Source organism: Myxocyprinus asiaticus, chromosome 17 (assembly GCF_019703515.2).
Source record: "Myxocyprinus asiaticus isolate MX2 ecotype Aquarium Trade chromosome 17, UBuf_Myxa_2, whole genome shotgun sequence".
NCBI classification, from domain to species: domain Eukaryota; kingdom Metazoa; phylum Chordata; class Actinopteri; order Cypriniformes; family Catostomidae; genus Myxocyprinus; species Myxocyprinus asiaticus.
Window position 1 is genome coordinate 48,155,789 of NC_059360.1, and position 26,712 is coordinate 48,182,500.

General features: G+C 36.8%; 1 protein-coding gene across 1 annotated transcript in view; it reads right to left on the reverse strand.

The window, feature by feature from the left end:
- akt1 (v-akt murine thymoma viral oncogene homolog 1) overlaps window positions 1–19,596 on the reverse strand; it is a 103,743-nt gene extending 84,147 nt beyond the window's left edge. The window contains exons 1-2 of the mRNA XM_051722872.1: window positions 19,451–19,596; window positions 2,047–2,181 (exon numbers count right to left, since the gene is read on the reverse strand). Coding sequence (XP_051578832.1) covers window positions 2,047–2,098 — 52 coding nt within the window. The 5' untranslated portion in view covers window positions 2,099–2,181; window positions 19,451–19,596. The remainder of the gene's footprint in view (window positions 1–2,046; window positions 2,182–19,450) is intronic.
- Between the last annotated feature and the right edge of the window lie 7,116 nt (window positions 19,597–26,712).

Sequence of the window (26,712 nt, forward strand, 5' to 3'; positions counted from 1 at the left end):
AATTGCGATTATGCCGATTAATTGTCTGTTTTAGGGCTTTCACGATGAATTGTCATATAAATTGTCACATTTGTTAAGGTGTGTCATAAAGAAGTCATTTTTACTCATTTAACTTGAAATATATCAATCGAATAATAAAACAGGGATATGTGATTTCCCTTTCAGGCTTTAGAAATTTATGAATGACATGAAAGGGGGACTCGGTAGCTCAGCGAGTATTGACGCTGGCTATCACACCTGGAGTTCACGAGTTCAAATCCAGGACGTGCTGAGTGACTCCAGCCAGGTCTCCTAAGCAACCAAATTGGTCCGGTTGCTAGGGAGGGTAGACATGGGCCCATGTGGTTTTCGCTCACAGTGGGGCGTGTGGCGAGTTGTGCGTGGATGCCGCGGAGAATAGCGTGAAGCCTCCACATGAGCTACGTCTCCGTGGTAACTCGCTCAACAAGCCACGTGATATGATGCACGGATTGACGGTCTCAGAATTCAACTGAATGACACACAAACTCACCGTTCATGGCATTTATACAGTATATTTGCTTAAAATTCCTTCATTTGGGCATTAAAATTTGATTGGAATTTGAAGTGCCCAATAATCGCGGTTGTCTCAAATAACAGCGATCAGACAATTATTTAATAATCGTGACAGGCCTATACTCAACTAAACTACATACTACAAGATAACACAGTCAAGCTATTATATCTAGGCTAGCATCACTATTACTATTGGTTCATTCTGCGTCAACTCAACCAAGTCCCCGGCTCAAAATTTCACTTTTACTGCTAAAAGAAATACATAAATGATGATGAAAGCCAAACTTTTAATATTTACTGAGTATTCCAATATTTTGCAGAGGGGGGTCAAAATAACAATTTTCGCCTTTGATTTTGGAGCAAAACTACAGGTCAAAAAGATAACCTTAGAAAGGTGTCAGCATCTTTATTTTACTTTTTCACAGAGATTGGTACATCTATTATTAAAATCAGTTGACTTCAGCACCTTTTGTTGCATTATATCCCAAAGGTATGCGTCCAAAAATGGGAAAAAACACTTTTTTGTGTTGTTTTTCCAATGTTGGAGTGCCTATAACTCCAGAAGTATTAAAGATATCTTAATATCCTTTTAGATTCCAGTTCAGAATAAACTTTCATTTTTGTATTTTCATTTTCAATGCCCTTTATTGTTAATTCCCAGAGATATGGGGCTCTCAATGTGGCTCCATGTGTAAATTGTTGAATTTTACCCATTTTCAATGGACGAAAACCAAATGTGGGTCACATGGTACGAAGATGGTTTTTCATTTGTTCCATTTGTTTACACTGAAGGACCTGAGCCATATCTAGAGACCATATCTTTTTCTCCCCAATTTGGAACACCCAATTCCCAAAGCGCTCTAAGTCCTTGTGGTGGCGTAGTGACTCGCCTCAATCCGGGTGGCGGAGGACGAATCTCAGTTCTCTCCGCATCTGAGACCGTCAATCCGCGCATCTTATCACATGGCTTAATGAGCGTGTTACCGCAGAGACATGCTATGCTATTCTCCGCGGCATCCACGCACAACTCACCACGCGCCCCACCGAGAACCACATTATAGCGACCACGAGGAGGTTACCCCATGTGACTCTACCTTCCCTAGCAACCGGTTGCTTAGGAAACCTGGCTGGAGGCAGAGACTTGGACTCTTAATGTAAATATGGTTGTCACTACCTGAATTTTTCAGAAGCGAATTGGGCTGTTGAATGCATTTCTTGCTTTTGTACATAACTAAAGTGTGTGTGTGTGTGTGTGTGTGTACAGTACATGATTATATGCTCAGAAAAGCAGAATAGCTGCATTTAGTTGCAGTGAAAAAGAGAACAGCCTGAAGGGAAATCTATTGATCTGTTGTGTGATGAATGGGCACTCACAGGTTCTCTGTTACTTTCTCTTTCTTTCTCTGTTTTTACTCGCAGCCTCTATGCTGAACGCTATATGTTCTGTACATTACAGAAACAGTAAAGAAACGCTCCTCAGATCAGTGCATCCATACCACACAACGCACACACCTCGTTTATGAAGCCATCCCTCCTTCACAATCGCCACGTCTGTCGTCGTCATGCTCTCCTGCCGTACACCGTCTGTCTGTCCAGCGTGTCAGATGCAGCGTTCCGGCCAGAGTACAGCCTCTTCTCTCAGGTCACCTATAGGAGAAAAGCATGGAGTTAAAATCAGATCAATTTCTAGTCCATGCATACATTAAACTAATGCATTGCACAATAAACAGAACACATAAATGCCATTAAGTTATTACCTAACGGTCACTGCCTAAACGGTCAACTTCACACTGGCCCTCTTAGCAGCATGAAAAACAAAACTGTTACTCAAATTTTGAATAAATTATTCACATTAGCGAACAACACACTTGCCATTGTGTTACAATGTGCTGAAGGAAGACTTTAAAGACTGGCACCACTGTAAATAAACACATATGTGTTGACCAGTGGCTGCATGCCTTACAGGTCATTTGTTTAGAACAGGCATAGTTCAAACGGATATCTAGACGAGGGGCCTGAGGGACCAAAAGGGCCACAAATAAAGAAAAGGTGAAAGAATGTGATGCCACAAACCCTGATCGACCCCTCACGCCTGTTCCAAACCTAGTGAGCTCCTTGCTGTCTACTGCATCTTTATTCAGATGGAACCTCATAAGTGACTGATTGGGAACACTCAACATAGGCATATATATATATATATTTTTTTTTAAGTCATTCTGTAGTGGATTTACTTCAGTGTTTAGGGACATTGTCCTGCTGCAACACCCAACTTCTACTGATCTTCAGCTGGCACACCGCCACCCTGACATTATCCTGAAGGATATCTTGATAAACTTGGGAATTCAGTTTTCCCTCGATGATCCAGGCCAAGCGGTCCAGGCACCGAAGCAGCAAAGCAGCCCCAAATCATGATGCTCCCTCAACCGTACTTCACCGTTGGGATGATGGCTTCATGTTGGTATGCGGTGCCATTTTTACGGCATACAGAGTGCTGCGTGTTCTTCCCAAACAATTCAACCTTAGTTTCATCAGTCCACAAAACATTTTCCCAGTAGCGTTGTGGAGTGTCAAGGTGGTCTCTGGCAAACTTCAGGCACGCAGCAATGTTTCTGTTGGAAAGCAGCGGCTTCCTTCATGGTGTCCTGCCATGGACATCATACCTGTTTAATGTTTTCCATATAGTAGACTCATGAACAGAGATGTTAACCAGTTCCAATGATTCCTTCAAGTCTTTATCTGTCACTCTAGGGTTCTTTTTTTACCTCATTGAGCAATCTGTGGTGTGCCCTTTGAGTCATCTTGACTGGACGGCCACTTCTAGTGAGAGTACCTATAGTACTAAATCATCTCCATTTATAGACAGTTTGTCTAACTGTGGACAGATGAATATCTAAGCTCTACAAGGTAACTTTGTAACCCTTTCCAGCTTTATGCAAAGCAACAAGATCTCTGTTTTGCAAGGCATGGTCCACGTCAGCAGATGCTTCTTGTGAATAGCAAACTCAAAATGTTTCAGTGCTTTTTATAAGTCAAAGTTTTTATTAGCTCTAACCCACACCTCCAATCTCGTTTCACTAATTGGATGCCAGGTTTGCCAACTCCTTACTCTAATTAGCTTTTTGACATCATTAGCCTAGGGGTTCACATACTTTTTCCAACCTACACGGTGAATGTTTGAATGATGTATTCAATATGTACAAGAACAATACAGTAATTTGTGTTATTAGTTCAAACAGATTGTGTTTGTTTATTATTGTAACCTAGATGAAATTCAAACCAGATTTTAAGACAAATTTATACATAAATGCAGGTAATTCAAAAGGGTTCACATACTTTTTCTTGCCACTATATATATATACATATATAGGCCTGAGTATGTTTATAATCAACATTTCTCTCATTTTACACTTATCACGATTAAAACGGCAGATAATCAGTTCATAAACACTTTCCGCCCTGTTCCTCACACAATGCTATCTTATGACATCTAAACACTTTTACTATAGTGCATCACTCATTTTAAGGTTTGCATTACATATCCAACTACATTTACAAGCTTGTTTGAGTGTGACCAAACTGTGCGGTAGCTCAACTGATCGAGCATTGCACTTGTGATGTAAATAAGAGGGGTACAAGTCCTGAAGAGCACACGAGTCGACATGTGAGCCGAAAGTGTCCTAAGAGCACCACAAAATGTCATGGTTGTGTTTTTCAACTCTCACACTATCGGTTAGATTTAGGTTTAGGGTAGGAAGGTCGGTTTTAAGCTGAAAGAACTTTTAATTCGCTTTTATCGCCAATCAGTGGACATTTCACCTCAGAACTGCTGTGATACGCAATAAGGACCCACATAAAATCCTTATGCAAAAATGCCACCACGGTCACGCAATTTTCATGAGATCAGGCTCGACACATATGATGCTGTCTTAGAATTTGTTCATTCAAGATGCTCATTGTTCATTTATTTAAGATGCATTTAAATGCTGTCTAAGTAGTTCACTAGATTTATAACAGAGCAATTAACATACACATCTGTACACATTTCTGTAATAGTAGCATCTCTGTGTGAGATTAAAATGTAAGTGTAAGTGTATGTTTAAGAATTTAGCTGTTTTGAACATGACCAGTGTGTGTGTGTTACTGCAGTGGTCCACACACACACACACACACACACACACACACACACACACACACACACACACAGACACAGACACAGACACAGACACACACACACTCACTCTCACACACACACACACACACACACACACAGCCAGACAGACACACTGACACACACACACACACTCACTCACTTACACACTGACACACACACACACACACACTCACTCACTCACACACAGACACACACACACACACACACACAAACACACACACACTCACTCTCTCACACACACACACACACACACACACAGACAGACACACACACAGACTGACACACACACACACACACTGACACACACACACACACTCACTCACTCACACAGACACACACACACACACACACACACAGACAGACAGACAGACACACACACACACACACACAGACACACACACTCACTCACACACACACAGGCACATACACACAGGCACACACACACAGGCACATACACACACACACACAGACACACACACACAGACAGACAGACACACACACACACAGACACGCACACTCACTCACACACACAGACAGACACACACACACACACACACACACACACACACAGACACACAGACACACACACACACACACACACAGACACACACACACACACACACACACAGACAGACACACTCACTCACACACACACAGACAGACACACAGACACACACACACACACACACACAGACACACACACACACAGAAACACACACACACACACTCACTCACTCACACACACACACACACAGGCACATACACACACACACACAGACAGACACAAACACGCACACTCACACACACACACACACACACTCACTCACTCACACACAGGCACATACACACACAGACACACAACTGAAGGAAAAAAATGATGCAATGGCACGCAGCCAGAACTAGCAGTGTAAATTAACCCAATACTCCACTCGTGGGTCACAAGATCTGCGGGGCCTGGGGCCCTCACTGTCCTTATAAGTCATTCATGAATCCAGTACTGTCCGTAATGTCAGCCCCATTCAATGCAAATGAGAGGAGTGCAGTCAGCCAGTTATATGATGAGGATACGTGTGGATACGACATCATTTACCCACACACATGGAGTATAAATGGCCTAAATTCTTAAATGGAGAGTTGAATATATGGAGGAATATGTGATGGTCCTGATAATGCAAAATGTAATACGTCATTTCAACAGTAAATTAATAGTATGTAAAACATTATTTTACTGGATAAGCATACACTACCATTGGGGCTGTCACGATTATGAAACTTGGCGATTAATTGTCAAACAAATAATTGCGATTATGACAATTAATTGTCTGTTTTAGGGCTTTCACGATTAATTGTCATAGAAATTGCCATATTTCTTAAGGTGAGTGTTTGCTTCATACACAAGTCTTTTAATATTCATATTTAACATAACATATATATAAATCATATAATAAAATAGGGATGTATGATTTCCTTTTAAGGATTTAAAAACTTATGAATGACATGAAAAATAATGTTTTAAATATCAAAATACTTAAAACGTGTCTCTCTATTTGGTCAACTTTAGTTTTGGTCACTGTTGTTTTGGAACTCATTAAAAAAATTATAAAAACAAATATATTGTGTATATATATATATATATATATAGTTTTATTATATTTATATTATATAATGTTATGTTTTGTTATATTATGCAGTAGTAAAATATTTCTGTCCTAATCTCTTCACTTTCACATGTTATTTTAATGCTCTTTGATTGAACCCACGAGCCCCCATGAAGCAAAACCTTTAAGATTTCTTTTCATCATTTTATCACTCCACAGAAGAGTAAGCGTGCATCCTGTCCTCTGTTTCACTGCGTCATTAACACTGTGTGTATGAAGTCACTATGACGTGGAAAATTTGCCATTATACGATCGTTTAAAGTGAAGCCGGAGTACTTTGCATTCACTTTCAAAGTTTATATGTATTGGTTTATATTTTCGGAGTTTTGCTTCACGTGCTCTTCCAGACAGGAGCTGCTCTTGCAGAGCTTCGCAGTGCGGCTCAGTGATGCTCGGAGTTCATCTGAATGATGCACAAATGCGCCGTTGATGGCATTTATCTAGCGTGGGTATCTCAGCGAGTATTGACGCTGACTATCACACCTGGAGTCGCGAGTTCAAATCCAGGGCGTGCAGAGTGACTCCATCCAGGTCTCCTAGGCAACCAAATTGGCCCGGTTGCTAGGGAGGGTAGAGTCACATGGGGTAACCTCCTCGTGGTCACTATGATGTGGTTCGTTCTCAGTGGGGCGCGTGGTGAGTTGTGCGTGGATGCCGCGGAGAACGCACTCAACAAGCCACGTGATAAGATACGCAGACTGACGGTCTGAGATTCGTCCTCCGCCACCCGGATTGAGGCAAGAGCGCATTGGGAATCGGGCATCCCAAATTGGGGAGAAAAATCACAAAAATGTTTTTTAATAATTTTTGTTTTATTATTTGACAAATATATATTGCCTATATATTTTTAAATAAATTTAATCAGTGACAATACTATTTTAAAAATTACAATATTAATTTAAAATATTTAAAATGTATGTATTAAGTAAAAGTGTGCAAGCTTATGTATCTAACATAATTCTGAATTTTCAGCTGAGCAGAACTATTAATATTTCTATTCTGGTGTCACCACTGCCCTTGCACCCCCACTCACTCCTAGCCTACAAGAATTAACTTTAAATATATGACATTTTAATGTAATTTTTTCATTTGCACAATATTGTTACTAAATGTCTCAATACATTTGATCCTTTCAAGCCACTTTTTCAGACATTATGAGAAATATCTTATTTATCTTAAAATGTCTTAAATTTCCAACGTAGATTTCCACAAATGAGTTGCACTATTTATTCTGTAAGACTGCATTTTAATTTTAAAAAAAAGCTACATTTAAAATCAAAACAATTATACCAGTAATCCAGCTGATCATAGCCATGTTTTTGGGACTAGCTTAATTTACTGTCAGTTTATGACATAGCATATAATGTCTTTGACCATGACTGCATCATCGATACTCGACAGCTCTTTACTCACATAATGCAGGGTAGAGATGAAGGTTTCTCATGGAGGGAGAAACGAGTTCGGGACTGCAGGGGAAAAAATGCAATGGTAGCTGTTAAAGCTCAGGGCTGATGCTCCGTTCGCATTGAGTAATGATGTCAGATGCACCACACTGGCTCAGTAAGATTTCCCATGAAAAAAAGGTCACCATGGATGAGATGCATAGTGTGTAGTAGCTATAAATACAAAGCAGTTCCATCTGAGTACCTATGGTAATTGCATGTGTTGTACGCTCACAAAGGTATAGTTAGTTAAACTGTGCAGGCAGTTTAACATTTTAAGATAGGGCCCGGTCATCACGGGCCCCCTTAGACCGTGGGCCCCAGTGCGGCTGCCCCGCCCGCACTGCCGGTAGTTACGCCACTGCTGATGGATCATTTTGCACTTTAAGGTACAGTACTTTTTTAAGTTTTACCAATACAGAAAAAGAAACATTTGCATATTTAAACCTGTCGCAATTATTAAATAATTGTCTGATCGTGGCTATCTCAAATAATTATTGTGCACTTTAAATTCCAATCATATTTTACTGTTCAAATACGGGAATGAACGGCGCGTTTGAGTGTCTCATTCAATTTAACTTCGAGTTGCATCGCTCCTGAAGATCACGTGAAGATTTACCGCTTCTGAACCGGACTTGAAGCGCTGTGATGCACGCGCCATCTGCGGAGGTTCGCGCTAATACAAACGAGGATTTTAGTTAATGCAAAGTGCTCCGGTTTCACTTTCATTTAACGATCATGTAATGGCAAATGTTATTTGTCGCTGTGAGTTCATGCACGCAGTGTTAATGACATGCAGTGACACAGAGGAGCCCTGTTTCATGCCCGAGATGATAGAACGAAGAAACAGAATTTCCAAGGTCTGTCTTCATGAAAAATAAGGGCTCATGGGTTTAATCGGAGAGCCTCAAAATAACGTGTGAAAGTGAAGAATTTTGCATAGAAATATTTAACTACTGCACAATTTAATATAAAATAATATTAATATAATACAATATAATATAATATAATATAATATAATATAATATATTAAATAATATTATATTAATATAAAATAATATAATATAATATAATATGATATTAAATAATATTATATTAATATAAAATAATATAATATAATATAATATAATATGATATTAAATAATATTATATTAATATAAAATAATATAATATAATATAATATAATATATAATTTAATATAAAATAAAATAATATAATATGATATAAAATAATATAATACAATATAATATATTATATAAAATAATATAATATGTGATATAAAATAATATAATATTAATATAATATATGATATAAAATAATATAATATAATATAAAATAATATAAATAATATAATATAATAGTTATTCAGATTGGCTGGGTTCCAACAACAACAGTGTAAATGCAAAATGGACCAAGATAAAAGTTTACAAAAAAAAAAGAGATGCAATAAAAATATTAAGTATTTTGAAATATTTTGATATTTAAAATATAATTTTTAACGTCATTCATAAGTTTTTAAAGCCTTAAAGGAAATCATGCAAAACTTAAATATGAATAACTTCTTAATGTTTATGAAGCATACATCCACCTATGACAAAAGCATAACAATTTGTATGAAAATGAATCACTATAGTGAAAGCCCTAAAGCAGACAATTAATGGTCATAATCACAATAATTTTTTTGACAATTAATCGTCAGCCAAATGTCATAATTGTGACAGCCCTATTATATGTATTAAAATTAATTAAAACAAATATTCAGTCTTAATTTTTTTTATTATTATTATTCAGGCACTGTTTAAAGTATCGTGAGAGTATCAGATCATGAATTCAGTGTGATGAATCAAACTGAATCGTGAGTTTTTTAATAAATACATTTTAATAAAATACACTAAATAAAATAGCTTTTTTATCCAATTAATCGAAGAAATAATCGAATATGAATCTATTATCAAAATAATCGTTAGTTGCAGCCCTACAATATAGTAACAAGGAATATGCAAAAATACATATATTTCAAAATCGGCCAGTCTATGAGTTGCCTGAACAACTAGTTGACTATAGTTGGTCTAATAATTAGTCTGGTTTTGGGATCACCTGACCACGATCGGATTATTTTATAGGGGAGCATTTATTAAAAAGCATGTCCTCCTTGTATTCAAAAACAGCTAGATGAATCACAACAAAAAGCACCTAAACTGGAAAGTGGAACTATTTTTTCTTCACACGCCAACTTAGAAAAGAGACATTTGAGATACATATGACCTAAAATGATGTTGTGGTGCTTGCAAGTGCAAAACACAACTAATCAGCAAACAGGCATATTTTGATCATTCTCATGGAAAATTAAGTGCTGATTAGCTCATAGTCACAACCTTTCCACTTGTACTGTCTTCACATTGCAATGTCTTCAGGATCAGGATCATAAAGGGAGTAGAAGTGTATCCTCTCCAATCAGACTAAAACAAGGAGACAAGGACAGTCACTCATATGATGTGCTTTTGCGTCAGAGTCTCTCTCTAGAAATGATTTTAGGTGAGTTAAACTCATGCTCACTTGAGAGGCGCTCTCTCTGACCACTATCAAACAATAACCCTGACTGTATCCGAGTGAATTTTAGACGGCATTCCTCACATTCTGCATGTCACTGGTGGCACTTTTGCGTCAGAGGAACCCAAAGAAACTCACAAAAGAATGTAAAAAATCTGCACAGCATCTTCTAGAAAAGAGCAGCTACATCCCTTGTATGTCCACCCACATATGTCACATTTCAAAATGTACACAGTTCTCATTAGAGCCTCATGACTAAATGAAGAAGAACAGCAGTTTCAGACAGACTTAAGCTTGGGCTCAGATGAGGTCTAGACCTCTCTGTTATGTTTTATAAGGGTCAAATTATTATTTTATTTTTTTTATGCAATTCATACAAAACAATGTAGAATAGACCTCTACTATGACGAATGTGTTTTCAATTTCTGAGTTCAAAATCATTTTGATATTGTTTTTGGGGCTTAAAATGTCTATGTAGTGTAGAGGTCAACCGATAGTGGATAAATCGGCCGATAGTTTTTAAAATTGATTTATAGAATGGTTTTAAAAAATTCATAGTCTTTCCTTAATATGATGTGCACAGACACAGAGGCTACAAGAGTCCAATATAAATAAAATCAAAGATGAAGTTTATCCCAATAATCCCAATAATAATCAGAAAAAAAATGAAGATTTGGCGCATAATGTACATAATAGACTTTTAACTATAAACAAGCCTGAAACACAGCAGGAACTCTTATTTTGAAATGATGGTGACTTTTCTCCATTACAATTGTCTAGAATAACACGGAGGAATAAAAAAAAATATCGGCAAATATCCACACAGATTTCGCACATAACCGATATTTCCAAAAAGCAACTATTGGCACCGATTAATCGGTAAAACCGATATATCAGTCAACGCTAATGTGGTGTAACCGTCTGGAGTAGTGTTGTCAAAAGTACCGGTACTTCGGTACCAAGTCGGTACTAAAATAAAAAAGATGTAACGGTACCAGTGTTTCTGCAGTACCGGTAGTACCGAGCACCGACTCTATCCGGTACCAGCGTGCAGTATGACTGATACACGACACCTTTAAAATGCTCACAGGCTTACTTTGAACGCGTGCTCTGTTACTCCTTGTACACTGAAATGTCCAATTAATCAAATTAAAATCGTGACATGTCCTTGTGTGATTTATTAAACCGCTAAAGGCTGCAGTCTTACTGTGGACGAGCTGCGTACTTTAAATAAATCCGACCGCTCATCCACTAGAAACTCCACAGAGATTGAGAATCATTCACGTTGTATGAGATGACAGAGCAGAGCACTAATCCACTGTGAACCGCGCAGCACATATCACATTTAAAACAAAAGAGTTGACCAAAAAGCTTCAAACAGTAATAAAATATAAAACATAACATTTCAAAATTACCACATTCACAAACACCAGTAGTCTAAAGTGACGTGACTTAAAGTCTTCAATGGTCACACTGGTCCGTGACGCGAACATTTTATACAGAAAAGTTAAGCTTCCAGAAAAAAACACTTAAGCATGACTCAAAATAAAATCTAGATGACTGAAATTGAAGAAATGGAATAAAAATATATTGCAATTGTATAGTAAAATGTAATATTCACTGTAATAATAATAATAATAATAAATCAAAATTTCACAAGCAAGACAGCTGTTGAATAAAAGTTTGGCAAAAGAAAATGCAATATGTTGAAAAGTTCTATTTTCACTTGTTAAAAGTTGTAATAATTCGTGGTCACTATAATGTGGTTCTCGCTCTCAGTGTGGCGCGTGGTGAGTTGTGCGTGGATGTCGCGAAGAATAGCGTGAAGACTCCACACGTGCTACATCTCCGCGGTAACGCACTCAACAAGCCACATGATAAGATGCGCGGATTGATGGTCTCAGACGTGGAGGCAACTGAGATTCGTCCTCCACCACCCGGATTGAGGCGAGTCACTACGCTACCACGAGGACTTAGAGCGCATTGGGAGTTGGGCATTCCAAATTGGGGAGAAAATGGGGAGAAATGTTTTCTTTTTTTTTCTTTAAAACAACAATTACTACCGCATGCTTTCAATTACAGAGTTCAAAGTAATTTTGATATTTCTTTCTGGGGCTTAAAGTAAAAAATGACGTGGTGTTACCGTACAGAGACAGTAAAAAAAAAGCTGAAATTCTTGACAAAATATTTTTTTGGCATTAGTTGTATTTAATAATCTTTTATTATTATTTCTTACACATTTATTTTACAATTAATTTAATATATGAAAAATATTCATCCACCAAATCAAAGTCATGTGGTGTAACCAACATTGATATTCTTGACTTAAAAATTCATGATATTTGTAAAAAAAGAAATATTTTTCACCTTTTTTTAAATAAATGATATAAGTTGTGTACAATCTCATGTATTCAAGGTGCAAGGAAACTATTTTAATACCTTTTACTTGATGGTTGCACCACATGACATTTTTAAAGTCATTCAATCAAATTGTTTTGTAGAAAATGCTATAAATGTTTTTCAAACATTTGTATTTAAAATTAATATTTGAAAAACTTTTCTCCACCAAATGAAAGTCAGTTGGTGTAACCAACATGCAGATAGCTGTCCTGCTGTCATGTGACAAAACAAACATAAAACAGAGGACCTCAAGATTTTAAAAAATATCAGATATTTTGACTTTTTTTTTTTTTTTTTTTTTTTCAGGTCAAATGGAGTAACCCTAAGAAAACTTCTTGATATTTGTAACTCAAAAATGCATGATATATGAAAAAAATATATATAATAATAATTATATATATATGTATATATGTTTTTTTTACTTTGTTGAAAGCAGCGATAAAGTTGTGTACACTCACATGTATTCAAGGTGCAAGGAAGGTATTTTAAAAACTTTTAAGCCGAGCACACACTACAAGTGTCTTGTTTTCCATCGTGCCATTGCGCAGAGTGCACGACTGAACGCGGTGTATCAGTTAGATGACCATTCATCCCCGACTGAGGCCCTGTGTACACCTGGTATTAAGATGCATTTTGGGTGATCCCCTCACAAATGTACAAGCGAGACATCACCGTTACACCTGATCGTCTCTTTTGACCACTTTTGCGCTAAAATATCTCTTAATTATTCGCAAACATGACGTTTAGAGCAGAATTCAGAGTTATTTTAATACAGTACCTGTAACTGAGCTTCTAATGTGTGTGCTTTTCATATCTGTGTCCCTGTGTGTTGATATCAGACACACTGAAGAATTTTGTGAAGTTCTTGTGCATCTTTATGCACTCGCTTTTTAAAAACTTCAGATTGGATGGAGTCACGTGATGGCAAGCTGGGAAATGGCAGCATGCTAGAGCAGCGCTCCGGATACCCACCATTAATTAGATTATTTTGTATATATTTGTTTTGCAAATTTAATCAAACTTCAATAGATAACTTACTTTTTACTTGAAGCATCTGACAAACGACAAAATGACATCTTGCAAGCAACCAATTCGAGGGGTGCAAACACGTCTAAAAACAACGAGCCCAGAAGCTAACAAATCCCCGTCACTAGAGTCAAGTAATCAAAACCCGAACTTGAAAGATCTTTTTGCTGAAATTACTCAAATGAACACTACTTTGCAGGGGGTAGAAAATGATGTGATAACTATTAAAGCGACTACTACAGAACTTAAAGATGCGATTAGCTCCGTACAGGCCAGACTCGATGAAGCCGAGAATCGCACCTCGCACGTGGAAGATGCATCGAATCGCCTGACTGGTGACACTGAGAAGATGGCGAAACTTGTGGACGAGCTCTGTACAAAAGATCCTGTCAGAGGGGCTCGGGTTGGCGGGACCGGTGTTCGAGATTGAGCGGAGTCATCGGAGCCTTGGGCCTAAGCCTAATGATGATCAACGTCCCCGGGCCGTGTTGGTGAAATTTCTACATTTTACCGCGAGGGAGAAAGTCCTGGCAGCAGCGAAAAAGAGCAGGGGAACTGAATGGAAGGAATGCAAGCTTTCCATTTTCGAGGATATGTCGAGGGAGAGAGCAATGATGAGGAAAAAATTCTCCACAGCGAAGAAGTTACTTTGGGATCACGAGATTCGACATACCCTGGCTCACCCAGCGACACTGAGGTTTACTTGGAGGGGGAAAAAGCAGAGTTTTACTGACCACGTGGTAGCGGAAAGATATATAAAGGAGCACATCCAACTACAAAGAGGTGACAAATAAATCACCAGGATGTTAAAATTAGAAGTGAAGGTAGATTATAAGAAAAGGGGGAGGTGGGGACTAAATACCTTTATACTGGAGGATAAGGTCTTTGTAGATTAATTGCAGGACGACATGAAGTTTTTTGGACTTAATACCGGGTCAACTCAGAGATTAGCAACAGTGTGGGATGCCTCTAAAACATTTATCAGGGGAAAACGTATTGCTTATGCCAGTAGGAAGAAAAAAAGTGTCGAAAAAGTGAAACTTTTAGCAAAACAAATCAGTAATTTAGAAAAGGAATTGGTGCAAGGTTTTACAGATTTGAAATTTAAACAGCGTGACATCTTCATGAATTCATTAATAAGAAAGCAGAGCAGGGGCCTGGGTAGCTCAGTGGTAAAGATGCCCCTGGAGTTCGCTAGTTTGCTAGTTCGAATCCCAGGGCGTGTTGAGTGACTCCAGCCAGGTCTCCTAAGCAACCAAATTGGCCCGGTAGGGAGGGTAGAGTAACATGGGGTAACCTCCTCGTGATCGCTATTATGTGGTTCGTTCTCGGTGGGGCACGTGGTGAGTTGAGCGTGGTTGCCACGTGATAAGATGCGTGCGTTGACGGTCTCAGACGCGGCAACTGAGATTCGTCCTCCGTCACCCAGACTGAGGCGAATCACAACTCGACCACAAGGACTTAAAAGCGCATTGGGAATTGGGCATTCCAAATTGGGAGAAAATAAATAAATAAGAAAGCAGAATATGCATTATTTCGATTGAAGACCAAGTATTATGAGAGTGGGATAAAAGCTGGGAAACTCCTTGCTTGGCAGATAAGCAATATGATGCATCTCACGTCATACCTGCAATTAAGGAGGGAAATAAGGTGCTCACCTCCAACAAAGAAATTAATAGGGTTTTTAACCAGATCTATTCAAAATTGTATACATCAGAATCCATTTACAGTCAGAAGGAGTTAAAAGACCTTTTAGCCAATGTTACATTGCCCACTTTAACCCCTGACGAACGTGACTCAATAGATGCACCTATAACACAAGAAGAGGTCAGAACTATTATAATGTCTTTGAAATCTGGAAAATCACCAGGCTTTGATGGATTCCCAGTAGAATATTATAAGAAGTTTATCGATGAGTTGACCCCAATATTAATGGAGGTATATTCAAAGGTACTTGAGGATGATATGTTACCTGACAGTTTTAATGAAGCCTTAATATCACTCATACCAAAACCAGAAAGAGACACGACGGATCCTGCTAATTATCGTCCAATAAGTTTATTAAATGTAGATTGTAAAGTGTTAACAAAATTATTAGCCTCACGATTAGAAGGTATTTTACCTCAAATTATACAAAGAGATCAGGTGGGCTTTATTAAAAATCTGACAATATGAGAAAGCTATTACATCTCATGTAGATGAATCATTCTAGTCTAGATCCCATTGCTGCAATATCGCTTGATGCGGAAAAGGCCTTCGATAGGGTGGAGTGGGGGTTTCTTCTCGCGGCTTTAGAAAAATATGCTTTTGGTCCAGGTTTTGTGAAGTGGGTTAAAATTCTTTACTCCAATCCTAAAGCAGCTGTAATAACTAATGGAATAACTTCATCTTTTTTTAATCTATCTAGGACTACCCGCCAAGGCTGCCCTCTTAGTCCACTTCTTTTTACATTAGTTTTGGAACCGCTTGCTTCAATGATTAGAGAGGAACCAAGAATTAAAGGTGTATTTGCAGGGGAAAGAGAACATAAATAACTGTTATATGCAGATGACTTATTGCTAGTAGTTAAAGACCCTGCATGTTCCTTACCAGTACTCCTTAATATGATTGAATCTTATTCTAAATTTTCAGGATATAAAATCAACTGGCATAAGTCAGAGGCTATGCCAGTATCAGCAGTGTGTTTTTCTTCCTCAGTCAATGCATTTAAGTTTAAATGGATGCATAAAGGAATTAGATATTTAGGTATCCACCTGAGCTCTAATTTAGAGAATATATTGAATTTGAATATGGAACCTTTGTTGCAGAAAATACAGGCAAAATTAGACAGATGAAAAACTATTATGTTAACTTTATGGGGAAAGATTAATATAATAATGGTGGTAACACCACAGTTTAATTACATATAGGAGATGGTCCCTGTGACTATGCCTCACCAGATATATAAATGATATAATGCTATGATTAAGAATTTTTTGTGGGATGCTAGAAGACCCAGGATTGGCGTTAATAAATTGTGTTTGCCTAGAGATAGGGGGGTTTAGCATTACCGAATGTAGAGCTCTATAAAATAGCATTTGAAATGTCTAAGCTCGCTAGACACTGGGGGGAAGATGATTTAGATTTAGATTTGGTATTAATAGAATGACAATTTACTTCCCCTTTTTGGCCAATAGAGGCTTTTTCACAAAACCCAGAGGGGGACTTACAGCATCATATGACCAACCCAATATTGCTTCATTCTAAAGAGGTTTGGAAAAGCTTCCACGGGAAGTGTAGGATTTCTCACATGTGTCAACATTACTCATCAATATGGAATAATCCTTATGTTAAGGTAGGGAAAAAGCCTTTGTTTTGGGGACAATGGTTTAGAAGTGGAATACGTACTCTAAAGGATTTATTTAGTAATGGTAAGCTTTTATCTTATAATAATTTAAAAGACAATTTTCATTTAGAAGGCCGGGATCATTTCTGGAAATATTTATAGATTAGAAACTGTTTGGAGTCAAAAGTTTCCATGGGACAAGACAAGGATATTTTAGAAAAATGCTGTGAACTTACCAAGACCCATTCAAAAATCATCTAAATTTTATCAACTCAGTTTGAGGATTGGTGATAAGAACTGTGAAAACCTGAGATTGATTTGGCAAAGAGACATTAATAGTGACATAGATAAGGATACTTGGAACAGAATTTTGTCTTACAGTGGATGGTACATTAAGGAAGCAAGAGGTACATTTATCCAGTATAAGGTATTACACAGGTATTATTATACGCCAGTTCGACTTTTTAGAATGGGTTGTCTGAATGATAATAAATGCTGGAAATGTAAACAAGAAACTGGCACATACATTCATGCTCTTTGGCAATGTTCAAAAATTCAACCTTTTTGGGAAATTGTGTTGAAATATCTTGGAAGATGTTTGGGATTTGACCTTCCATTTTCATCAAGGATTTGTCTTTTAGGAGATTAATCTGAGAATCCTCAGATTAAAAATAATGAGTTCTCCCTTGTTACTTTGGGGGTAATTACGGCAATAAGACTGATACTTAGATTTTGGAAAGATATTCAATGTCCTACACTTAAAATGTGGATTGAATTTATGATTGTGATTTTATGCAGTGTATTTATTAATTTATTGTTTGTACTGGTATGTTATGTTATGTATAAAGAAAACCAATTAAAACTTCAGATTGTATGGTTATTGACCTTTAAATTACGATAACAAACATGAAAGAATGGCTCGCGCCCCTTTTGTGCTTGCAAATTTGCAAAACAGCTGAAAATAATAAAGACAGCTGGTAGAGAGAGATGTGTGGCGATTTATTTGCTTTTATAATAATTTGTCTCTCGCTCGTCGGGACAGTGCGTACACCTGATGACAAGACGTCTAGATCCACTGTATTCAACAGGCGGCCCACGGACCATCTTTTTGTGGCCCACATGATGTTGTCATCATATTCAATTATTATACATTTGTGTCTTTTTGTCATGTTTTTCCTTATTACTTCCTGAAACATACATATAACAATCAAACATAGACAATGACATATTGTAACTTACAGCAGTCTATCCCGATTCAAACGAGCCCAAACACAACATAATATGATGAGTAGATCTTGAAATATTCCTCAAAGATTAATCCAACCAGCGGTAATACCGGTGTTAGTCAGTTTGAACATGAACACTGCACCGGTATGAACATTATGAGACCGTGGCAAGCCTACTACATACTTCCATTTGTGTTATTTCATAGTCCAAACTCTAAGTCGTGCTTAAATGCTCTACATAAGCTATAATCAAATGCAATCAAGACTCAAAGACTAAACAAGCTGTGATGTAAACATGGTCCATCATGACTTGATGATGTCACAGCACACAGAAACCAGCTCTAAAGCGAGTGTGTTTGTGTGTGATGTGTTTATACTCATTATACTGTCAGCATCAGTCACACACATATTTTCAGAACAAGTGATATTGTCAGTCCAGCCATAAAACAAAACTTTATATTGTTCCAGCAGAACCTTTCAACTTCCCCTGCGTCCATGAATTTGACAAATGGCTAAATTGTTGGTTCTACTTTAAGTTCTCACGTGCATACTTAGATAGGAATTCACATACTATGCATATGTGCAGTAAGTAACGTGGTGCAGAGATGGTATAATACCATGGTATTTTAGTATATGCCACAGTACTGAATTAATGCACGTATCCAAAGCAACTTTCAGTTTATTCAAAGCATGCATATATATATATATATATATATATATATATATATATATATATATATATATATATCAGTAGGCCAATGCTGATAACCTGGGAATCGAACCCATGACCTTGGCATTTCTAGTGCCATGCTCCAGCAGTTGAGCTGGTACTTCCATGGCACATGTCTAAAAATCTGATAAAATAGACATGCTTTAAAACATGATAACACTGGGCCTGTGCGTGCACGCGCCCGAACTGATACAAGACGATAAAAACACACATGAGTAAAGACGCGTCCTACACTAGAGCTCACAGCTGAGAAACTAGTACTTTCACACAACTGTCTTCAGATCAGCTTAACATGAGAGTCAAAGTGTTTTATTTCAGGCCTGTTTTACACGGTGTCTGACTGTGCGACAATAATTCACGATAAAAGAGAATAAACAGTACACTTTACCGCGACAGACTATCACAGGTGAGTCCGGAGCATTGCTGTGGATGAGCTCGCTGGTTCGGCTGACACTTTTATTCCACAGTAAACAGGTAAAAGTGTTTTCATTCGCACGAGACACTCCTCGCCGTTCTTCACTCCAGCAGTGTTAGACTCGAGTGTGCAGAGAGACTGCAGTGACAGGTCCTAGAGCCCTCCAGATCAACAACAATACTGATGACACAATGATGTGTTGGATTTACTTGAAATATGTATGTAGCAATTTTGCATGACACTTTTTAAGTAAATTCAATTTATGGTCATTTTATGTCAGCATAACTAGAAAACCTTTATAAAGACCTATTTGGATGGGATTAGTTTCCTAAACGACGTTTGAGTTACAATTATTATCAGCCGTCTGAGATTTAATGTACTGATTTGGACGGTAGAAGTGTTTGTTTTCTAGATGTGGACGTCACCAGAGATTATTTAGTAGAGATGGGCCACTTCTGTTGAAATGAATGGGAGAAACTGGAACGCTCAACCAGGGACTAAAAACAGTTCAAGGAACGAAAACCAAAAACAAACAAAATTTTTAGCAGAACGTAACCGAAAACTGGAACAAAGTGATTTTCAACTGTTCCGGAGTGAAAAAAATATTTTTAAATGCTGGTAACCGGTTATAACCTGGAACACTCAACCAGGGACTAAAAACGGTTCAAGGAACGAAAACCAAAAATGAATAAAAAAATTTGCAGAACGTAACCGAAAACCGGAACAAAGTGATTTTCAACTGTTCCAGAGTGAAAACTTTATTTTTAAATGCTGGTAACCGGTTATAACCTGGAACGCTCAACCAGGGACTAAAAAACGGTTCAAGGAATGAAAACGAAAACCAAAAACGAACAAACTTTTTAGCAGAACATAACCGAAAACCAGAACAAAGTGATTTTCAACTGTTCCGGAGTGAAAACATTATTTTTAAATGCTGGTAACAGGTTATAACCTGGAACGCTCAACCAGGGACTAAAAAATGGTTCAAGGAATGAAAACAAAAACCAAAAATGAACAAAGTTTTTAGCAGAACATAACCAAAAACCGGAACAAATTTATTTTCAACTGTTCCGGAGTGAAAACATAATTTTTAAATGCTGGTAACCGGTTATAACCTGGAACACTTAACCAGGGACTAAAAAACGGTTCAAGGAACGAAAACCAAAAACAAACAAACCTTTTAGCAGAACATAACCGAAAACCAGAACAAAGGGATTTTCAACTGTTTTGGAGTGTAAACGTTATTTTTAAATTCTGGTAACAGGTTATAACCTGGAACGCTCAACCAGGGACTAAAAAAAATGGTTCAAGGAATGAAAACCAAAACCAAAAATGAACCAAATTTTTAGCAGAACGTAACTGAAAACCAGAACAAAGTGATTTTCAACTGTCAAGGAACGAAAACCAAAAACAAACAAAATTTTTAGCAGAACGTTTCCGAAAACCAGAACAAAGTTATTTTCAACTGTTCCGGAGTGAAAGCGTTATTTTTAAATGCTGGTATATATAAATGCCGGTTATAACCAGTTAATTTAGTTCCGATAATTTTTTAATGAAGCCAAAGGGTTTATCATAGTCAATGTTTGGAAATACACCACTTCATGTTGCCTGAAATATGAAACATGTGCTTTGATCCTGAAAAGGGTGCACGATTTCCCATTCATTTCAAACACATTTAGCATTTTATAACATCTCATGTATTTTATAAAACAAATTTAATCTCCATTGTTATTGGATCAGTCAATGTGAGCCCATTTTCAACATTTTTCAGAACAAATGTATTCCCTCCACTTAAAAAAAACAAAAACAATGTGTTTTATAAGGGCCTTTAGCTTTTTACCCCAAATACCATCCTTTCACTGATTGGACAGTAATTAAAAACTTTCGATTTAATGACCTCAAACAAAACTGAAAATCATAAATATGTGTTTTGTCTTAAAATAAATGTGTTTTCATTAGCTACATAAATTGCCAACATTTTAAAAAAATGTTAAAAATGAGATCAAATGGCCTCAAAATCAGCCTTTAGATACCACACGCAAAGATCTCATGGATCAGGAACATTTTGCAGTTCATAATGACAAACAGGTGTTTAGGAAAGTACTGCGGTAGTTTCTGTTGCTTTTTAGTGTTTTGGGAGAAATGTCACACTAATATGATTTAACAAATAATAGCGTGTTGTTTTAAATTAACTTTAATATTATTGTTTCTACTTAATTTACTTGGCTCAAAGGAAAATAATGAGGTCAGTCAATAAACTATTGATTCCCCAAAGAAGTGCAGATAAAGATTCTTCTTCAGCTGCACACATGCACACACTGTAAGTTCATTTAACTCAACATTTTGAATAATAATAAGCCTGTAACACTAACCATCATGGGAGAATCAGCCAAATTGTTGAATATTAAATAGTTTGTTCAGACAACTCTGTTAAGCTAGTTGGGGCAACATTTAGGGTGATATTGTTTGTCCAACATGTTTCAGTTCAAAGCAGCCTAATTTACATTTGTTAGTATTGAAGATCTTGCAATAAATTATCTGAAGTAATCTGGCACCAAATGTAGCTGATTCAACATGTTTTTGAGTCGAGGTGGAAAATACGCTTGTTAATTTAGCTTAAGTATACAAACTGATACAATGATAACTTAAAGGGATAGCTCACTCAAAAATGAAAATTCTCTCATCATTTATTCACCCTCATGCCATCCCAGATGTGTATGACTTTCTTTCTTCTTCAGAACACAAATTAAGATTTTTAGAAGAATATCTCAGCTCTGTAGGTTCATACAATGCAAGTGAATGGTGACCAGAACTTTGAAGCTCAATAAAGCACATAAAAGCAGCATAAACGTAATCTATACGACTCCAGTGGTTTAATCCATGTCTTCAGAAGTGATATGATAGGTGTGGGTGAGAAACAGATCAATATTTAAGTCCTTTTTTACTATGATACTCTTTCTTTACTTTCAAATGCATCATATGGTGTAGTTTATACATCATGGGCTGATATAAAATCAACTACTAAATTGACTATTTTCTCCATACATCACCGTACAATAAATTGTGTTCTTCAACACAATTGCACCAACTGGGAGAAAATTATTTAGAAATAAATAAGATATGGTCCCATCCAAAGGGTACACTAAACACCATAATGGGGACTTCAAATGAAACACAATATTCCCATAATGCAGTGCGATTTTCACATTTATTTTCTCACAGTAATTTGTTGTGTTGCAACAGAAAATGACCTAGCCTGCATTGATTTTACAGTACAATACTGAAAACAGTAAGAAATTACTGTTAAACCTTGTAAGATCCTGGTAATTTTTTACAGTGTACTTTTACATTCTTCGTCTTTTGTTTTTGGCGATTCGCACTCTTCGTGCATATCACTACCTACTGGGAAGGGATGAGAATTTATAGTAATAAGGGACTTAAATATGGATCTGTTTCTCACCCACACCTATCATATCACTTCTGAAGACATGGATTAAAACACTGGAGTCGTATGGATTACTTTTATGCTGCCTTTATGTACTTTTTGGAGCTTCAAAGTTCTGGTCACCATCCACTTGTATTGTATGGACCAACAGAGCTGAAATATTCTTCTAAAAATCTTCATTTGTGTTCTGCAGAAGAAAGAAAGTCATACACATCTGGGATGGCATGAAGGTGAGTAAATAATGAGAGAATTTTCAGTTTTGGGTGAACTGTTCCTTTAACATGTTAAGTTGACTTTAAAGTTTTAAGTTGTGTCAACTCCAAAAAGCGCTTTCATATAAAATAACAAATCTTGTTCATGTTGTTGCCAACGGACTAAAACAAGCTCAGATATATCTTGAACTAAATCATGAAAATCATCCACCTAGCTCAAAAAAGTAATGAAGAAGAAATCTGTTTGGATTTACATTTATTGCACTAAATTTGTTTGGGTTAAAACGACATCAGAGATAAAAGTGCATGCACATGGAAAATTACGTGGATTAAACAGGATCCAACTTCACCAAAGGGAACATTAATCACACTAACAGTGACAACTAATTACAATAAAACAACATCAGTAATTCTAAAAAGAGCTAAAAATCTCTATAAATTCTTAATAACAACTAACTGAATGCCCCAATATGTTCCTTTTGACCAAAGACACATGCTTAAATTATTCAAGCACAAGTGGGGAAGGAATTCCCCAAAACTTGATCGATAAAATCTTAATTTTATGTTTTTTAAGCCAATTAATCATTGTGAGGAACTCACAATGATTAATTTAATTTATGTATCACTCTAAGTTGACCTTACAATTAATGCAAATTCAGTTTTCTTATGGCATGGTTGTTGAGCCGACAAATAGTTTTTCACAAGTCCATAGTGAGTGCAGTTTACTGGAGTATAATAGAGTAGAGTAGAGTTTGTTGAAGTAGAGTAATGTAGAGTTTAGTGGAGTTGCTTGGGTAGTTCAACGAGTATTGACGCTGACTACCACCCCTGGAGTTCGCTAGCTCGCTAGTTTGAATCCCAGGGCGTGCTGAGTGACTCCAGCCGGGTCTCCTAAGCAACCAAATTGGCCCGGTTGCTAGGGAGGGTAGAGTCACATGGGGTAACCTCCTCGTGGTGAGTTGTGGGGCGTGTGGTGAGTTGTGTGTGGATCGTGGAGAGTAGCATGAGCCTCCACATGCTGTGAGTCTCCGCGGTGTCATGCACAACGAGTCACGTGATAAGATGCACGGATTGACGGTCTCAGACGTGGAGGCAACTGAGACTTGTCCTCCACCACCCGGATTGAGGTGAGTAACCGCGTCACCACAAGGACCTACTAAGTAGTGGGAATTGGGCATTCCAAATTGGGAGAAAAGAGGATAAATTAAAAAAAAAAAAAGAAGATGAAGGTTGAGTATGAAAGGGCAAATCAGACTTGAGTTTATAATAGAAGAATAGGGGTAATAAGAGTACATAGAGAGTACAGTTGAGCAGAGATAAAGGAATAGTTCACCCAACAATGAAAATCCTCTCATTATTCACGTACCCTGATGCCATCCCAGGTGTGTATGACTGTCTTTCTTCAACAGAACACAAATGAAGATTTTTAGAAGAAGATAGAGCTCTGTCAGGTCCTTATAATGCAAGTACACGGGTGCCAGAACTTTGACGGTCCAAAAATCACATTTAGGCAGCATAAAAGTAATCCACACGACTCTAGTTGATCACTAAATGTCTTCTGAAGTGAATCGATAGGTTTATGTATGCTAAGAAACAAGTCGAAACAAGTAAGAAACTTATCAGAGTAGCTACAGTTTGTTGGAGTAGAATATAGAAGAACAGAGTTTAATCCAGAAGACAACATTTGATTGGAGTTAAACTTTTGAGAGTAGATTTAGATTTTTAGATTAGTACGGTTTTATAAGTTGAGTACAGCGAAGCAAGTTTGAGTGTGTTTGGGTAGAACAGAGTTAATAGATTAAACTAGAGTTTATTGAGGTATAGTACTATAGAGTTGAATAGAGTAAGGTGGAGTTTGTCAGTTAGAATACAGTTTATTGGAGTCAAATGTAGTAGAATAAAGCAGTTAATCAGAGTACAGCAGAGGTCGTTAGAGAAATTAGAATTTAACGAGTTCTATTTTTATAGATTAGAGTATGCAGTACGTTCAGAGATCAGAGATCTTATCAGCGTTTATTAAAATAGAGCAGAGTAGAGTTAATTGAAGTAGAGTAGTATAGAGTTTAGTAGAGTAGTTACAGGTTATTGGAGTAGAATTATTATACTACTCTCTAAATAAGATTATAGAGAATGTTTACAAAGATCCATTTTAGCATTGTTATTTTAATTTCTCTTCTTCACTGATCATTTACATCCTATCAGGGTGCATGATCATACTAATGACTTTATTACAGGCTAGTTTATTTTATCATTCATTTATTCACTCAGTTAATCGTTTGCATTGTGCATCGTGTATTAGATTCAGAAATGTTGTTTTGTCACATTATATAGTGGTAATATAACAGTGATGATATACAGTACATTTGTCTTACTTCCTGTAAGAAATGAGCATAAAGGAACACTTTATTTTGGGCATAAATTGTTTAGTAACATGAATGACAACATCATATTCATGCACTTGACATTTTGATTCCACTTCTGCTGTAATGTCATCATGCATCAACAATAAATCTGTTATTTAATATTATTATAAATAATCTTGGAGCATCATTTCTAGGTATTGTTGCCCCACTGTTACCCTCCAAACTAAAGAGAGTCCATTAAATATATGATCTTTTATTTGTCTTTAAGGCTCCAGAACCTCATTATGTATTTAAAACTGCACATGTAGACTCCATGTGTTTAATACGACACGATACTTTTACAATAACGCATGCATCTCTGCTCTCGTTAATAAGAATTTTCAGCTGATATTTGACACATCCTACAGCAAAAAGTAAAAGGATAAAAAAAGGCTTTGATTTCACATCTATTGTTATAAAGTTTTGTGTTATGTAAGTTTGTTATGAACAGCTAATCATAAATGTCTAATGTCAAATCTGCATTTTTACATTACTCCTGATAGTTAGTGGTTTGGCATCTACACAAGCAGCAAAAGTAAGAAGTTTTATTCTGTGTAATCCCCAAAATAATGTAAAATACTCAGTATGTTTACAACGATATATAATCTGCGGGTTGTGTTTCTTAATCCTCTGCAGTGACATGCTTTAAATAGCTATGAAAAAAATTATTAAAAATCAATTGTTTTCGCCAAGACTTGAATTCTTCTGCCGACTTTTTTCTTCTGAGAAAAAGACCCCAAAAATCTCACATGAGTCTCCTGAGATCTCAACAATGTCAAACTGTGCTCAGATTTACAAAGACACCAAAGTCTGCGAATCGAAAGTCAGAGAGCTCAATATGAACTCGAACATTTCTCTTTAAATTCTTCATAGATCAAATATCTCAAATATTCGTAATCACTAAAATACAAAAAAATGCTTTGAATTTACATGATTTAATCATGTGCATCACATCCACTTGAATCAATTAAGTTACATCAACTCATTTTTCTCATTAATTCTTTGTCAGAAAAGTTGTTCATGTAACTCCAATATTATGGAATAAAGTTGTTTTTAATTAACCCAATTAAGTATCCTCAAAATGATTTTATAAATGTCCCTAACATGATTTATTTCCTCAGTTTTACATAATATGTTTATGTTGCATTACTGATTTATTTAGTTTAGCTAACTTTT